The 18,637-nt window shown below is 37.9% G+C and overlaps 1 protein-coding gene across 6 annotated transcripts in view; it reads right to left on the bottom strand.

Moving 5' to 3' along the window:
• Positions 1-18,328, bottom strand: part of ino80 (INO80 complex ATPase subunit) — a 40,863-nt gene extending 22,535 nt beyond the window's left edge. For 2 of the 6 annotated variants that reach the window (XM_084090389.1, XM_084090390.1), the window contains exons 1-25: positions 18,192-18,328; positions 14,849-14,910; positions 14,562-14,738; positions 14,144-14,304; positions 13,786-13,853; positions 12,874-13,020; positions 12,666-12,786; positions 12,382-12,584; positions 12,239-12,292; positions 11,473-11,676; positions 11,187-11,382; positions 11,001-11,092; positions 10,703-10,912; positions 10,062-10,142; positions 9,047-9,142; positions 7,543-7,602; positions 7,309-7,451; positions 6,414-6,498; positions 6,197-6,314; positions 5,476-5,561; positions 5,218-5,385; positions 4,776-4,909; positions 4,279-4,346; positions 4,093-4,186; positions 2,570-2,768 (exon numbers count right to left, since the gene is read on the bottom strand). In XM_084090389.1, coding sequence (XP_083946515.1) covers positions 2,570-2,768; positions 4,093-4,186; positions 4,279-4,346; positions 4,776-4,909; positions 5,218-5,385; positions 5,476-5,561; positions 6,197-6,314; positions 6,414-6,498; positions 7,309-7,451; positions 7,543-7,602; positions 9,047-9,142; positions 10,062-10,142; positions 10,703-10,912; positions 11,001-11,092; positions 11,187-11,382; positions 11,473-11,676; positions 12,239-12,292; positions 12,382-12,584; positions 12,666-12,786; positions 12,874-13,020; positions 13,786-13,853; positions 14,144-14,304; positions 14,562-14,704 — 2,931 coding nt within the window. In that variant the 5' untranslated portion in view covers positions 14,705-14,738; positions 14,849-14,910; positions 18,192-18,328. The remainder of the gene's footprint in view (positions 1-2,569; positions 2,769-4,092; positions 4,187-4,278; positions 4,347-4,775; positions 4,910-5,217; positions 5,386-5,475; positions 5,562-6,196; positions 6,315-6,413; positions 6,499-7,308; positions 7,452-7,542; positions 7,603-9,046; positions 9,143-10,061; positions 10,143-10,702; positions 10,913-11,000; positions 11,093-11,186; positions 11,383-11,472; positions 11,677-12,238; positions 12,293-12,381; positions 12,585-12,665; positions 12,787-12,873; positions 13,021-13,785; positions 13,854-14,143; positions 14,305-14,561; positions 14,739-14,848; positions 14,911-18,191) is intronic. The other 4 variants (XM_084090392.1, XM_084090393.1, XM_084090391.1 and 1 more) reach the window with 3 other exon arrangements.
• Between the last annotated feature and the right edge of the window lie 309 nt (positions 18,329-18,637).

Below are 18,637 nucleotides of genomic sequence, written 5' to 3'. Positions count from 1 at the left end.
TCAAGAAATGCAACTTGAACCTCTGTTACGCAAGAAGAAAGCTATGCATCTGTTCAATGCAGAGAAGCCGCCGAATTCTGTGGGCCTGAGCTCATCTCAGATGGTCTAAAAGAAAGTGCTGTGGTCAGATCCACATTTCAGCTTGTTTTTGGAAAAAACAGGCATTGAATTCTCAGTCCCAAAGACGAAAGGGACCATCCAGACTTTCATCAGCAACAGGTCATGGTATGGAGGTGCATCAGTGCAAAAGGTATTGGTGACTTGCATTTGTGTGAAGGTACTATTGAAGAATACAGGAATTGTACTGCCATCTTATACCGCCATCAAGATGACATCTTGCTTGGGAAGCAAGACAATGCCAGGCCTCATTCTACTCGTTCTACAACAGAGTGGTTTCTTACGCCATAGAGTGGATGTGCTTGACTGGCCTGCAAAAAGTCAATTTCTGTCTGCTGTTGAAAATATATTACCCATCATGAAAAGGAGAATCAGATAACGATGACCACGGACTGTCTTGTATCAGGTGAGATTGGGCAAAAATTCCACATGCAAAACTGCAACAATCAATATCCTCATTCTAAAACATTTAAAAAGTGTAATTAAAAGGAAAGGTGATATGACAGTGATATTACATGCCACTGTCCCAACTTTTTTTGGAGTGTGTTGCAGCCATCAAAAACAAAATTTGTTTATATTTACAAAATACAATTAAGTTAGTCAGTACAAAACATTGTACAAACATTTTCTTTTGTCAGTAAATAAAGGTTAAAGATAGTTAAAATCACAGCAACTGTTCTAGAATTTGGGTTGTACATTCAGAAACTAGAAATCTAGTTTTGCTGAATTTGCAGTTTGCATCTCGGTTTACAACTCAAAATCACAGTGTGTTGCAATATTTGGAGAAAACTGAACTGCGCCAGATTGAGTCTGGGGGAGAAAATGGTTTAAGATTCTTTACGAGTCTACAGCAATGCTTCAGAGCGTCCGATATGGGCCGGTCCGCGTTTCCACATGGGGAGCTGATTGTTGTGGTGTCGTGTTCCCCATCCATGCCCCAGTGGAGCTAGGAGACGCTTGTGTGGTATAAAAGCTGTAGTGGGAAGTGGATAATATTACACCTCAGTCAGCACCTTCTGAGCACAGCTTCCCCTGACCGTAGCCTGAACGCACGCCAGCGCGGCAAACTACAGGTTAACCCCTGCAGCTGTTTGGCCTCCGGGGGACGACACTGTAGCTTCTGGACTGGGACATCCAGCATCACTTCCTCTATCGTCTTTCCTTTCCTCGAGAATCAGTTTGGACTTTTGATATTCCCATCAGCATTTGATATACAGCAACATTGGAGTGTCTCGTGGGTCAGTGGAAATAGGTTTCCACAACGAAATACGAACCCTTGGCGCTAACGAAAGATGAGGGTCATTTAATCTGGTTCAGTGGGGTAACCCAAGGCAGGCGTAGACCTGCACACTCATACACATACATACACATAACTCCAAAAAAGTGAACGCAAGAAATACAATGAACAAAGAAATATGCCAAAGTTTGTGCAATCAAATCTTTGGAAGATATTCAGTATTTGTACGAGCATGTTAACTAAACGTCCAGAAGCAGAACTGTTCCACTTTGTCTTTTGAGTCATGCCTGAGAAGTAACCAGAACTTATTATTTTTGGACATACATCTAGAATATATGCCAAAAAAGTCACACACAACGTGCTTTTGTATTTCAGTGCTATGCTTTTCCATTGTTTTTCTATGTAAACGTGCTAGATGGACATTTTTGAGAGATGCGTTTACGTCTTGTGCTTTGTAGCGTCTCACGGTCTCTCGCGTTTAAGTTCAAGTCAAAGTAATTCAACTTGAAAAAAAACGTGTCTTTAGACAGCGTTTTTTCCCATTCCACTGCCCTGCGTCTCGTGTTTTTCCATTCCACTGCTCCTTCAGTAGCAGAATACGGTTGTCAGTCCTGTATTTGAGTCCTTAATATGGTTACGTTCACACAAAGTTCAGTTATTTACAGAAGTGACAATCACATTCTATAATTAAACTCACACCTGTATATTTTTTGTGTGTGGTTACAGTGACGGAGATATGAGCTGTGTGTCATCTGAAGGTTTTAGATCAGTCACTGTTCTCCACCGGAGCTTCTCCCGTCAGTTTTGTGTTCTACGTGCAACTCAAATGCTCAACTCTCCACTCAGATATAAAAGCTGCTGTAGGTTAATGAAAATTGGACTCTTGTCGTGTCAAAAGACTTTTCAGTTTTATGGACGTCGCCACCTTTGATATTACTTTGGTCACTGTTGCTTTGGTTACCGTTATGGGCTTGACTCCTTTTGGACATTCATACAGACAGTATTCGAGACGCTACTGTAAATAGTGAAAATGTGAATGGGACATTTCAAGACTCACACCTGTAAGTAAATGCGGTTGTCAATCCCAAAAATTGACAGTGTAAACGTAGCCAAAAGAAGATGATAACTACTAGGCAAATAGTGATGAAGGCCACTGGTACATGTGCTGTCATATGACAAAGCAAGAACGATAAAAAAAAGAACGACAGAGCTCACCTGTAGAACAGGACTGCTGTGGACGTTTGGGAAAGACGTTGGCTTGTTGAGCCACAGGATGAGATCTCTGCGTGAAAGACACAGCTTGTGTAACCTGGCTCTCCCTTTAGCCTCATTCTCCTGCTCTTCCTCTACATCCCACAAACGACTGTGGTGGAGCCGGTATGCTGATTTAAAGGACAGATATAGGGCTAACCACCTGAGAAAAGAGGAAAAGAGATTTTATTATCTAAACAGCTATTAAGGAATCAATGCAGTAGGAAACGATGAATGTACTGAATCCCACACCTAAATCTTACCTGAATGCACTGGGTGATGCATCCAAGTGTGAAAAGAATTAGATTATTATGTATATATTCAGTTCTTATTGGAGTCATGGATCCTACCGGATGAGAACGTGCTTGAATAATGCAATTTATTCAAGATATCCACTGGTTAAAGGGATAGTTCACGCAAACATGAAAGACCCCCTGTGGTGAAAATCAAGTTTTTAATGTTGTTTATATGTCTATGTGGTGTTTTATATGCAAATATATGCAAATTCATCAGACAACACAATTACTGAGTATCCCAGTATATTTTTCTGTTGACATGAAAAATCTTTCGAGTTGTTCAAAGCGTTTGTAAGGATGCTGATTTTTAGAAGGCAGCTGTCTGACTCAGAGATGGGGGACGGAAACATGGTTTGAGAAACATTAGCAACACATTATTAGCTGTGTAAACCACAGTCAAGCCAAAGGCTAATCGTATTAATTACCGTTTTGTGTCCGACGTTGTACAGAGCGAAAAATGAAACGCATTTCCATTCTGATACATTGACTTGTAGATGAGCCTGTATAATTCACTCTTCCACTTCTTCTGAATCAGTTTCTGGTTCAAACATATATGGCTGAATTAAACCAGTATTTCCACTTGCCGTCATGTAGCATTTACTATAGTAAAGTTGACGAGTGGATCAGGTATTCTGAGCTGGTGTGAGTGAATGGAGGCGGGGACTAATATGCATATTCATGGCTACATGTATACTAAATGAAGCAAGGGTGCAAAGTTACATTCAAGCTATTTTAAGGCATGAAGAAATTATTTTCATGGGAATATATTTTTTTTATGTCATTTTGGTGATCAATGAGCATTTAAAAAAAATATGATATTATGATAAAAATATGAATATTTATGATATTTTAAGGCATAAAAAATATAGTAGTCAATATTTTTTATGCCTTAAAACTCATCTTTGATCGCCAAAATGACATATTTAAAAAAAAAATGCCGTGAAAATAATTTCTTTATGCCTTAAAATAGCTTAAATACAGAATACAAAAGTACAAAAGTACAGAATACATGCCTTAAATACAGACTTTAACTGTCCAAATCTGTATGACTTTCTTTTTTTGTGGAAGGTCATACAGGTTTGGAATGACATGATGACAGAACTTTCATTTTCAGGTAAACTATCCCTTTGAGTCAGAGAAAGTGTGTATTTTAATATTTAATAGTTCTGACATGAATGTTAAGTAACTGACCTCGCTAGAGTCCCCTGAAGCATGATGTTTGACATCTCAGCAGGAGACACATCGATGAAACGCAGGAAGGAAAAGCTGCTGCTTTCATCATCAGCTGTACCAATCATGCAGATGATCAGAAATAAGAATGTAAGTTTTGTGATGACAAAATGAAAATATAATTGTGGAACAAATAAAGAGACTCACTTTTTCTGTGAAACAAGGACTGTTGAATGTGCTGTGTGGAGAACGGAGAGACTAGAGTCTGTTTCAGCCTGAGGAGTGAAGAGAATGAATAAATCAGTCTAATAAAAACTCATTACACGTGTTGTATAACAACTTTTGATCGGAGATGGAATCAACAATGCCGAACAGTTGGCGGCACCAATCCTAATGGTCCGTTCACACCAAGAACAATAAATATAACGGTAACTATAATAGCCCACACCACAATAACGTTCTGTTTATTATAATTACATTCTGCAGTTATGTCGTCTGCCACTTTAACTGTTCGAGCTTGAAATTCTGTTTCTGAAAGAGATTCCAATGATAATGTTCCTCTGTGTCGTTATTGTTATAATTATGGTATGGACTTCTCTAATCTCATTGAATTAAGGCAATTTACATTATAGTTATTGTCCTTGGTGTGAACAAGCCTTGAGGGAGGAACAGTAAACCTGGAAGCTACATGGAGATCAACTCACTTAGTCTTTCCTAGGTCAGAAGTGCGGAGGATGGCATGTCGGAACAGGAACTTGGACATGATGAAGGGCTTCAGGGACATGTGGAAAGGCGAGCGTATTTCCTGACGCTCAAACAGGTCTGGGTGGTTACAAACCTTTTAAATTTGTGAAAAACACCGTGTTTAAAAATTGCAGCTCATTACTATATGTACAGTGAGTCTGAAAGGACAAACCGGTTTTAAAGTAATAGTCCACCCATGTTGTTTTAAACTTGTATGACTTCCTTTCTTTGGTGGAACATAAAAAATGTTTTTTGAAAAATGTTGGTAACCAAACAGTTTTGGTTTCCATTGACTAAATGGAAGTCAATGGGAACCAAAGCTATTACCAACATTTTTCCAAATATCTTCTTTTGTGTTCCATTTTTGGGTGAACTATATCAAGCTGATAAACCCAGCCTCACCTTCCTAAACTGCATGACCAGGTTCATGAGGCTGCTGGTGGTGTTGTGGGCCTGCTGGGCCGTGCCCATTGATGACTGCAGCAGGTCCTCGATGGAGATCTTGTTCTTCAGAGCCTGGTAGAGCAGCCGCTGTCTGCTGGTCAGCTGGCAGTATGTCAGGATTTCAATCTGAGAAGAAATAAATTAATATCACATATAGAGACTAGGCATGAAACCACAAACCATAATTCTGTCTGAGATACTGTAGGACTGTATCACCTTGTCAGAGAGCTCATTCTCCACATCCTTCTTTATTCTGCGCAGCATAAATGGTTTTAGGATCATGTGCAATCTGGACAGCTGGTCTGAAAGGATAAACCACCATAAATTACATCTATTGGAGCATGGGCAACACATGAAGACATGCTTGTTCAGCATGAGTGCTGCTGTTTTAATATTAATACAGTATTAAATGTTAAATCCTTATTATTTTGCAGCTGAAATCCCAAATAATTTTGAATAATTAAATAATTATGTTGCCTTGCTGCTTAGGACAACGTAGCTAAATGATAAAACATACTAGCAAAACCCAATAAAATGATCAAATATGCCAGCAACATGCTAAAACATACTAGCAAATTGCTAAACCTACTAGCTATGTGCTAAAACAAGCTAGCAACCACCCAGAAAATCCAAGCAAACTCCCAGAGCATCTGATCTGATCTATAGATCAGATGATAAACTGGATAGACTGGATGAGGAAGGCCTTAAAATCTTAGAACTTTTAAAACTACCTCAAACTGAACACCTTCAAAATTCAAGCTTTTTAAACTACTTCAAACCTTGACATACTCTCCCGGCTTTATCGAACCGGCTTTCTTTTTTATTTAGTTTTTTTACATCATTTTTTTGATTAAATTGTTCAACCCTAACATATATTTTAACCTCCCTGGAGATAAAATGGACAGTGAACAAAATTGAGATAATTGAGTTGACTGACTTTCATCAATAGCAGATTTGTTCTCAGCATGACTCTCGATGTCCTTGGAAAACCACTCGTTGAACTCCTCGTGAGAGTCAAACAGAGTCGGCATGATGAAGTGAAGCAGGGCCCACAACTGAGGGGAAGAACAATAGCGTCATGTTTTTATGTGGTACTGCACTCGCAGTCTCGCACACGTGGACTCTCAAACAAGGTCTCGCATGAATGCACTCACCTCTGCCATTGTGTTCTGGATTGGTGTCCCTGTTAGCAGGAGGCGGTTCCTGCACTGGAACTGAAGGAGAATCTTCCATCGGACGCTGTCAAGAAGAACCAGACAAAGCTACTAAGACCTCCCAAGCAAGCAGCAAGATGAGGTTAATGGAGAATATAACTCTGCATGAAAACAACGCTCAATGCTGAACTCTGAATACTACAGGGATTCTCACTTCTCAGACTTGGTTAAGTCTTTCATTCATTTTGGGGACTTTAGAGACTTGAAAGCTCAAGAAAGCTGTTCTGACACCCTGTCGAGAATCCAATTGGGCAATAAATCATGTTCCACCACAACAGAAGCTGCTGGCACATGTGCTGTCATCTCCAGAGAGCCACAAACTCACACTCAGAGCTCGAGAGGCCCTCATTCTCTGAAGGGTTCCAGTCCAGACATAGTGTTACTGCACTGACTATGAGGATGGGAATATGGAAAATCTGCACCAGTACTGGAGACTCTCTGTAGCATCTGGAGCTTTTTATAAGCTCATTTTCCCTTGTTGAAAGGTTCAGTCAAGGATGCGTATCAGTTAAGACAACCAGATTTGCACATTTTGGAGCTATATTTGCAAGAAAACTAGCATACAGTACTGTGCAAAAGTCTTAGGCATGTTAATGATGCTGAAAATTCAGCTTTGCATCACAGGAATAAATTACATTTTAAAATATATTCAAATAGAAAAAAGTTATTTTAAATTGTATTAATTACAGTTTTGTTTTTTTTTAATCAAATAAATGCAGCCTTTGTGAGCATAAGAGACTAATTTTAAAAACATTACAAATATTACCAATCCCAAACTTTTGAACGGCAGTGTAAAAGTATGTATGTATGTAAGTGCTAATCGAGTGCTAATTACCTGGTGCTGCTTTTCAGTGCCTGGGCCTCATCCAGAACCATATACTGCCATTTCACCCTCTGGAAATACTTCACATCCTGTACCACCAGCTGATAACTGGTGATGACCACATGAAATGGTGCATTCTGGGTATACAGAGTTTTCTACAGGAGCCAAACATGGAAAAAATAGGGTTGAAGTAGCAGATTAAAATGAATCTGATATATTAGAGCAATATTCTTATGAAATGCTTACCTGGCTCCAAAATTTTCTAATAACTTTGCGATCATGAGGGTTCCCCCAGTACGGTAACACCTGCAAGAAAGAATGAGACAAGAGAAGAAATTTTAAAATTTAAAATACACGGTCAAAGGTTTGGAAACATTACTATTCATAATGTTTTTGATTGAAGTCTCTTATGCTCATCAAGCCTGCATTTATTTGATCAAAAATACAGAAAAACTGTAATATTGTGAAATATTATTACAATTTAAAATAAAGGTTTTCTATTTTAAAATACTTATAAAATATAAAATAAAACTATATTTTATTTCTGTGATGCAAAGCTGAATTTTCAGCATCATTACTCCAGTCTTTAGTGCCACACGATCCTTCAGAAATCATTGTATTATGCTGATTTATTATCAAAGTTGGAAATTACTTAATATTTCTTTTATAACCTGTGTTACTTTTTCAGGATTCTTTGATGAATAAAGTTAAAAAAAGAACAGCTTTTATTTAAAATTGAAATCTTTTGTAACAAATACACTACCGTTCAAAAGTTTGGGGTCAGTCTTTTTTTTTCTTTTTTTTTTTGAAAGAAATGTATACTTTTATTCAGCAAGGATGTGTTAAAATGATAAAAAAAAAGTTATTGTAAAGATTTATATTGTTAGAAAAGATGTCTATTTTGAATGAATGCTGTTCTTTTTAACTTTTTGATGAGCATAAGAGACTTCTTTCAAATACAAAAACACAAAAATAATAATGTTTCCAAACTTTTGATCGGTACTGTATATACATACACTTTTCATAATCTTAACCTCATTACAAAGTGTATAATGTAAATTATTCAGAGCTCAACAATAAGTATGGACCGACTGATCCGGGCAAGAATGAGCAAGTAAAAGTGTATGCATGAATTAACAGCTTTCATGAAGTTAAATTATAGCTCTATTATTTCCAGTTATTACACAAATTAAAAATTTTATAAATTATTTGTTGTAACGTTTTTTAATAAAGAAAACTAATGTTTAATGAAAAACATATTTCCCTCTGGCACACAAAAATATATTGCTTAAAATAAAGTGTGGCCTGCAGGGCCAGTGAAAATATTGGCAGGGCAAGTATAAATCTGAACTACTGGCCTGACCAGGCCAACAAAAATAAATAATTATTATTCAGCCCTCTGATATTCCTCAAGTTATTCTGGCTGGGATTTCGGATACAGATGATTTGTGAGATTCAGTCTGACTGGCAGGAAATGAATATTTAAGTTGCTGGTATTAGTAGAACACACTATAAATGATACAACACTGCCCCCTAAGGATTACAAAAATCAAACCAGAAATGCAATAATCTGTCATGCGTTTCCTTACAGCAAAATATGCAAAGGCTAAGAAAAAACACATTTTCCATTGTTCTGAAAATAGACATAGTTCAATGGGTTTATAAAAGGTTTGAGACAGCGACAGAGAGACAGAGCGGTAAAAAGGATTCCACGGCTGCAGGTGTTTCCCTGCACAGCTGCCACACTCACCTTGAATTTGGCGACAAAGCGAGAGAACTCCTGATGCCAGTTGTTGAGTGTTGAGGCAGGGGAGATAATCAAGAAGGGTCCCCAGATGTTTTCCCTCTGTCCGATAGAGCACACCAACACAAAATAATCCCAACAGGTGCAGGCGGCAGAGGGGGATGGGGACGGAGATGGTGGGAAAGAATGAGAGAAGAGAGAGGGGGTCAAAACAGGAAACAACTGAAGAACAAGGTAACATGCTAACATGGCTTCCTATGGGCCCACAGCGCTACGCTTTCATATAAAATCCCAAAACTCTGTATCCTCCTCTTTTCGCAAACCCTGGAGGTCACAGAGGGCAGCGGAGACAGCTGGAGGGTTCACATCGATGCCAAAGAACTGATTTGTGGTGTCATGGGCTTGTTTGGGAGAAATGCATATGATAGCACAGGAAAGCAGAACAGAGAGTTGTGTTTTTTATATAACGCTGGTGTCATATTCCCAAAAAAATAAACTTGTTCCAGATTTTCGATCTGAGAGCCTAGCGATTAGGAAATACAGTATCTTTCAAGTGAAATCTGTTGGCTAGAAGATGATACAATAGAGAAGGAGAATGCTTTGTATTAAATGTATCACATCTTGATATTTATGTATTTGTTCAAAAATGGTCAGAAAAGTTATTTGTATAATTATTAAAATTTATAAATGTTTTACTTTTTTATCATTTGAGAAGAGTCATCATTATCAAGTCCATAATACATTTATAATCACAAATACAACAATGCACAACGCACACAAACAAATCAAACACACACACACATACATATACATATATATATATAATGCATTTAAAAATATATATTATTTAAAATAACATGAATTCATATTTACTAATAATACAATATATAATGTTTAAAATGTCTTCTAGGAAAGCCAAGTCGAATGTCAAGATTTACAGTGAGTAACTACTAAATTTTCAGTCTGTTCATCACACAAAGCTATTGCATCGCTTCAGAAAACTTGGAAAGTGAATCCTTACCTCTGCCAGATGAGCCAGTAAAGCAATGCTCTGGACCGTCTTTCCAAGCCCCATCTCATCTGCCAGAATGCCATTAATGCCCTATGGGAGACAAACAGAAAGAGACATAAATCATCCCAAAGTTTGGGGTCGGTACATTTTTTTTTAAAGAAGTTTTTCAAGACTACATTTATTTGATCAAACATACCACAAACACTGTAGTATTATGAAATATAAAAAAAGGAATAACTGCTCTCAATTTTAATATCCTTTGAACTGTAATTTATAATGTGTATAATGTAATTTAATGTGATGACGAAACCGAATTTTCAGCAGCCATTACTCCAGTCTTCAGTGTCACATGATCCCTTCAAAAATCATTATAAAATGTTGATCTGGTGCTCAAGAAACATTTCTTATAATTATCAATGTTGAAAACATTTGTGTTGCTTCATATTTTTGTGGAAAATTTGACATTTCTTTGATGAACGGCATTTATTTCAAACATAAATCTTTTGTAACATTAAAATGTGTTTTTACTGTCACTTTTGACCAATTTAATGCATCCTTGCTAAATAAAAGTACTCATTTTAATTCATTAAAACTTCTGAATAGTAGTATATTAAGAAATAAGCAAAAGAGAGCATTAAAAAAAAAATCACCTGTTCATAAAGATTGGCCAGCCAGTTCATGCCTTTGAGCTGGTAGCCCTTAAGCTTCCCATTGAACATGGTGGGCTGGGGAATGTCTTCACCTGCTTGAATAGACGGGTTTGATAAGCTGTAGCTCTCGCCGAAGCCAGAGCCAGACATGCTAGCCGCATGCAGAGAGGCGCAGCGACTGTCCTTTGCTTCCTCGTCAAACAACCTGGTCTACAGAACAAAAAGAGGGACGTTATAATAATTCATTTCCAGACAAAATTCATGAGGGAAACATGTATGATGTAATGCGAATATATACCATATAATTCCGACTAGCACTTACTCTAGCCTGGTGGATCTGGTACGCCTCTTTTGCATTTTTAAGAGCCTGAGACTTGTAATATTCACTATCTGCAAGAGGGAAATATGGAAACCACATGATTCTGATATACATTTCCATAAGTTCCACGTAGAATGATCCTTTAGAGACGGAATAAGGTCTTACCATAGTCTTCCTGGCCGACATTGACCATAACCCCTCCACCGATGTCGATCTGCCGCTGGGAGGTGTTGTCCTCAAGCTTGCACAGGATCTCCTCCTGAGTGCCGTCTCCCCCAGAGTTCTGCTTGCCCCCCATGAAGTGAGCGTACAGTTCTGTCTGGGTGATCAGGAAGTTCAGTTTCCTCTGCTGACGCTTAGCCTGATGGGACACACGGGAAGAACTGTCAGGATGATGCTTTAGGAAACGGTTCTCAGCGGAATGTGATTTTTAGCGTATATGTATGAATACCTCCCGCATCTCCTCGTCCAGTTTGCGTTGCTCGAGAGCCTCTTTCTCAGCGCGCTTGCGGTGCTCCTTCTCCACCTTCTCGTACTTCTTCCAGTACAGCAGCATCTCTTTGGTGAGCCGGCGGGCCCGTGGTAAAGTCTCTTTGCAGTTCTTCTGCGCCTGGATTGCGGCCCTCCGGACCTCACGCATACACTGGTGGGCCAACTGGAGAAGTGTAGATGCACAAAGACTTAACAAACATCCACAAAAATAGACCTTCTGAGACCATTAGCAAAAATAAACTAACAGTTACACTAAACTAAAATAATTAAAAATAAACTAAAAATAAAAAAAAGTTTTAAATGTCAAAAAAAGGTTTAAATACAATGTTGAATTCCAGATTTGTAATGTGGTCTCAGATGTTTTGACCACACTATACATGTATACATATGTTTAAAAGTTTGGGGGTCAGTAAGATTAACACCTATATTTGACTTGTATGCATTAAATTGTGACTTAAAGACATCTATATTGTTATAAAAGTTTCAAATAAACAGTTCTTTTGAACTTTCTATTCATCAAAGAATCCTGAAAAAAAAAATCAACATTGATAATAATAAAAAAAAATTCTTGAGCACCAAATCAGCATATTAGAAAATTCAGCTTTGCCATCACAAGAAAAAAATTACATTTTAAATAATTTTGATCAAATAAATGCAGCTTTAGTGAGCATAAGAGACTAACAGATCTCAAACGGCAGTGTATGTAAAATACAAGAACCTCTTACCTTTCTGGCATTGGTTAAAACAAAGTTCCTTGCCGAGACTTTCTGTTTAAATGCCTGAAATGAGACAATAAAAATTCAGACTAATGCATGAACAGAAGAAATCGAGGGGATTGCAAATTATCGACCAAGAAAAATGCTTGTACCTTTGGGATTTCTTTTTTGGCAATCGTGAGCCAGACTTTTCGTCTACGAGCATTGAGCTGCTCGATGGTTAAGTGCTTCTTTTTGATCATGGGAAGAGGTGCATCATGTGAAAACTTAGCAAAAATTTTAGTAATGTGCGCCCGTCCGTCCATGGAGAACTCCTCTCCCCGTTTCTTCTTCTTTTTCATCTTTTTTAGCTTGGCTACAAAAGAAAAAGGATGAGTATTCAGATGACCAGAAAACAGTTCCTGTCATCCTCTTTTGTCCTGTAGGCTTGGCTTACCCTTACATTTCTTCTCTTCCTTGATTTTCTTTTTCTTGAGGCCCAGTAGGTGGCGCTGCTGCTCGTAGAAAGGATCGTGAGTGGACAGGAGACCTGTGCTGTAGTGTTGATAGTGCTGCAGCTGTGAACACAAACACACATTACCAACAGTTTCCATGAAGCTATCTATGCGGGGGCAGCTGTCCCAGACTCAGCGAACACGGCGTACCTCTCTGTCAGAGTGGAACTTGCTCTGGTGGAGTTTGGTGAACTTATGCAGGCGCAGCATGTCCTGGAGCTCTTCTCGTGTCATTGTAAAGTCAGAATCATCCGAATCAGTATCTGAATCTGTGGTGTCATCGCTCAGCAAGATGCCCTGCAATTCACAAACATCAGACTGCTTAGACATGGACATAAAGTAGAGACACTATTAATTATGAATGTGTGACTTAATTTAATATCTTATTCCTTTGTTTTTCATAATTGCAACAACTATGGAGTCCCTAAATGGAGATGGCGGTGGAAAAAAAAACTGGAGAACAAAAATGTTCAAAGTTCACTTGTGCGTTCCCCAGAGAAACTTTGTATCTGCTGCGTTCACAAAAGTATAGCGTTCCCCTGAGAAATGTTCTGTTCACTCGCAGAAGCATTCAAATATAGTTCATTCTAACTCATTATTTCAATTACCAGTTTTTCGTTTGCTCACGAAATCTCTTTCTCTAGAGGAAAGTTTTTGTGAGAGAACACAAGTTTTTCAAGCAGGGGCTGAGGTGGGTCAAAGCAGGCATAATTTGGTCTGGCTTTTATGCAGGATTATTATATCTTTACACAGAATTTTGAGCAGGAACAGAGCAGCCATTTCTCAATATTGCGAGTTTATTCATTTTAACTGTGATATTACTCTCACTAGTACTGCCACTTTCTCATAATTTCGACATTTAAACCTGCAATTGTGACTATATTGTTTGTAATTGTTTTTTATTTTATTTTGCAAAGTGTCTTTTCTTTACTATTTTAAACTTTTTATCACAATTACCAGTTTTATTTTTTACTCTGAGGCAGAAACAAGCTTCCATTGAGCAGGGGTTGGATTTGGATAAAGCATTTCCCAGAATCCCTGTAGTTTTTTATCTATACATACCTTCAGCCATTTCCTGCTTTTCTTCAGTTTCGAGAAGTTATACAGACCGGCCTTGTCACTTTTGTGCTCTGAGGAAGACAGTTTGGGGTTAAAGGTGACTCATTAAAAACTTTTAACACCCTAAAGAAATGAAGAGTACTTCTAAAAAAATATGTTGGAAATCATACACACACTGGAATGCCTCATGGAGATCACATGACCAGCTAAATACTACTCACTTCATCAACATAATGAGATTAAATGTACTTGCAGTCCAAGACAGACTGCAATACTTCCATGTATACAAAAAAAATACTTTGAAGATGTTATGCATTCTTATGTTATACAACAGATAACTTTTTTATTTTACGTATTGTACCTTGCAGCACAGCTCCGTTGAGAGTGCCACACTCCGTCTCTCCATCTCTGCAGGAGTCCTTGGTCTCGTCCTCAAGGTTGATGTGATCTTCTTTCACTGCCAGCAGTGGGTTAGACGAGGCCAGAGAAGACCCCTCGCCCAAACCATCATCGCTGTCATCGCTTAAACAGAGAAGCACACACAAAAACACAATCTTAAACAAACCTACAGTGCTGCAGCGTTTCCTATAAAAATCGACCATTAGCTAAGCTTTTGGCTTTAGGAATTATGGAAAATGGAGAAAAACATTCTAAAACAAACAACAAACTAGCCAAGAATCCCAAACAGGATTGTGACATTATAGTTTCTAAGGATTTTGTAGAGTCACAGAGGTAATGTCGTGACTCAATAGACAGAAGGTCAAAGAGGACTGAATTACCTGGAAATGTTCTGGTTGAAAACAGCAGCAGTCTGCCTTAGAAAGGTGTCTAGGCGGAGGGATCGTTCAAGGTACTGCAGGTGAAGTGGTTTGGCCAACTTTGAGCAAGTGGCGTCTCCCACGCCATCCTGCTCTGAGGCCATAGGCAGAGGTTAAAAGAGCCTGAAATGGCGATCACTGCATAGAAGACACAGAAAGTTTGTTGGTTAACTCTAAATGAGATTATGAAGATCACCTGAATGCTTTGAAAGCTCTGACATAACTGTGACCAAAGAGCATTACAGTACCTTTGGAAAGCGAGACTTCATATTTCACAATTTTAACATTCAGTGTCTCACAAATGATAAATCTGAAACAGAAAAGGATGTGATGTTTACTTCAGCATTTACTGATGAACACAGCATTTGCATGGGCTCTTCTATAGACATGATCACTGTAAGATTTATGACACATTTACAATAAGACTGCATATTAATAATCAGAACTGGATGACAACAATTCATAGCAACTGTGCATTTTGCAGAATGTGAGACTGACAGTGGCTGAAAGAGAATGAAGTGGATGATTGAGATTAACACAGTTGAAACATTTATTGATAACATACTGAAATGTAATATCAAATTTATTCCATTGTCACAGCAGGACGTGCCCTCTGTAGGGCTAACCAATCTGATAACAGCGAGCCTTCTGAGGTTCAGAATCAGCTGACCACAAGCTTGTGAACTGCTTTGTTTACTGTGGGCTTTTCAGATGTGCATGTGTTTACAGCAGTGATTACAGTCTTCAGTGTCACATGGTCCTTTAGAAATCATTCTTCTTCAGAAATCATTTAAAAAAAAATTAAAAATTTTTTTTGAATTGTAGTGTATCTACCTATGTAGCCTTTAATGCTTATGTCAGCTTTGAGGCCATCTATATGATTGTAGACTCCTAAAAGTAGACTAAATTAACTTTTATCAGATACATGTTTAAAATAGTCTTGTCCTTCAGGAAAACAGACAAAGGACATTGATGACTGATCTCTCTTGTTTTTTCTCCAATCAGATGCTCACTAGAATGAGAATGTCGAGTGTCCCCTAAAAACACCTGTAATGACCGACAAACAGCACATCATGTTTTGTGGCTGTGGTGTAAACTAAATAATATTTGCGCATTTTAAAATGGGACCAGCACTTCAATAAGTCCCATCCTGCTTTCCTGTTTTAATAGAAAATATATCAGCATATGAAAAGAAAACTTCACTCGTCAAGTGAGTCAAGATGTACCAGATGTTGCGACAGATCTTTTTTCTGTGAAATGGATCATCATACAATAAATGTAGTGCAGGGTTCTATTGATCGGTTGTTGACTGAATGCAAATTTGCAGATGACTGTAAGAAAGGGGGCGGGGTTTAAGCTTACTAAATGATTAGAGAAATCTGGCATAAATCAGCAGAAAGAAGACTGTTGTTACACAGGACAAAGTTGACATTTTGGTCAAAAAAAAAAAAACAAGTCGGCATGTACTCAAGATTCACCCTATTTTCAAAATGCATGTTATAGATCTTATTGTGAGCAATTCATTCGGGCATACACTACCGTTCAAAAGTTTGGGGTCAGTAAGATTTTTAATGTTTTTAAAATTAGTATCTTCTGCTCACCAAGGCTGCATTTATTTGATAAAAAACAATTAAAAAACAGTAATATTGTGAAATATTATGACAATTTAAAATGACTGTTTTCTATTTTAAACTGTAATGTATTCCTGTGATCAAAGCTGAATTTTCAGCATCATTACTCCAGTCTTCAGTGTCACATGATCCTTCTGAAATCATTCTAATATGATGATTTGATGCTCAAGAAACATTATTATTATCAATGTTGAAAACAGTTGCGTACACATTTTTTTCAAAATTCTTTGATGAATAGAAAGTTCAAAAGAACAGCATTTATTTAAAATAGAATATTTTCTAACATTATAAATGTCTTTACTGTAACTTTTGATCAGTTTAACTCATTCTTGATGAATAAAAGTACTGATTTATTTTATTTCTTTCCCCCAAAAAATAAAATTAAAATTCTTACTGACCCCAAACTTTTGAACGGTAGTGTATGTTTATTTTTTTGGCATCGTAATGTTCAATCAAAATGTCAACTGGATTTTCTGGGGAAAATTACAGAATTCTCATTAATGATGTATGCAGGACTTTTCCAATAAATGAATTAGTCCACTTTAACATGAGCTTGCAGGGACGTGCAATCAACAACCTATGCATAGATTCAAGTCCCTGCCCAACATTTTTTACTTTTCAATAAATCGTTACAGGCAGATGTGTCACAATACAAAAGAAAAGATTTTCTGCTTCTTCCGTTTCATTGTGACTAAAAAAATAAAACTTGCATGGATTAATGGTTCATATAAATAAAATCAATAACAGGTATTTAGAAAATAGATTGAATTTCAATTTCATGCTGACTTTAACGACTACTGAACTCTTTCTCCAAACCCAAAATATTATTTCTATAAAGAAATGTGCATCGATTTTTTGGCAATGCATCACTGGAAATGGATTTTTACACATTTAAATCTAGTAGTAATTAATCCAACTGGAAATTGAATGCAATAGACGATATTTAACCTCTTATAATACTGGTGTATTTGCAGAGTTTGAGAGTTCTGTAAACATAACTATAGCACTGACACCACTAGTGTTTTTAGTGCCCCCATTTAACCATTTCCTGAATGCAATATAACACATATAACGTTACTGTAGCAATGGTTATGACAAGTTACAATTGTGAAACTATTCTCATCTCAATAGTTTGGCAGCTCATAAGACTTTAATGCCCGGGGAACTATTTGTTACACCACCAATACACGAATGTGTAAATACAGCCAAATAACGTTACTCGTCAATTTTGATTTCTTCATTTGCGACAAAAATGTATAAACCTAACGCACACTGATGACGATACAAGCGTAACCTTTTATACAAAGAGGAAATGTATAGCGGCGCAAGGTGTCTCAACACACATTATAAAAACCGGGTAAAATTACTGTTAGTGTACACAATATAATCGACAGGCTGATGATTCATATCTGACTTAGCTTAGCTAGCATATTAAGCTGGCTAGGTTTAGCTAACGCTAAGCGTTTCAGCAGCCAGTGTTGCTTGTTAATCTAAATCCAGTTACTGTACATGTTGCTAGTTAGCAACGCTGCAATTATACGGTAAACTTGAGTCACGACCACTAAAAATGAGCTTTAATGAGTTTTTTTTAAAGGAAGGCTATGGAGTTTAGCTGCCCGCTATTGATATGATAACCGTGTAGAGGTGACTTTTTTAGCAACACGATTTAGTATCATGGCAAGTTCTTGATTATTTTGAATAATTGAAATGGGTTCTGTCTCTTTAAGGCCACCACCTCTTTGTCAAATGAAATGTTGGGATATGGTTTAAAATGATTCGTAATATTCTGTGGCCTTGTTCCACGTGAGGTCATGCACCATCTGCCCCGTCTCGTGTCTATATGCACTGCGGGAGTCGAGGAGGCCAGCAGATCTGCGATTCCCATATTCTAATTCTTTCTCCCTCCCGGCCATCTTCCCCCATTGCTCCCCCACCACGTTCCTCATAAACGCTAGCTCACCTTGTCCCCGTGTCCGCCGTTTTTGCTCTGTCTCTGTTGCAGCCGACTCGCAGCTCTCTGTCTCCAAAATGGCGGTTGTGAGCGAGGAGAGAGACCGTGAGTCGGTAGCAGCAGAGAGGCGGCCACTTTCAGTAACTGAGAGAGCAGGGACACGGCGCCATGGCGAGGACAGAGTGGGGAACAGGCGTACCAATCGACTATAGATAGACGGCTGCAATCTTATAAGCATTTAGGGAGGGTATCATAATAAAGTAGTAGTTGCAAAAGGAAAGGAGTAGTTTCGATTAAGTAAGGATAGAGGTGAGAAACTGACTCGTTATAAATTAAGCGGGTTATTGGAGGAGAGTATAATGGCTATCGGAGTTCTACTGATTGTGCCTAGAAAAACCGAACGTTGCCGAATGTCTTATGACGTAACACTTTCCGAATGTAGTCTCAAAATATCG

Source organism: Abramis brama (assembly GCF_963993115.1).
Source record: "Abramis brama genome assembly, chromosome: 18".
Classification (NCBI taxonomy): Eukaryota; Metazoa; Chordata; class Actinopteri; order Cypriniformes; family Leuciscidae; genus Abramis; species Abramis brama.
This window is presented reverse-complemented; position numbering and strand designations above follow the sequence as displayed.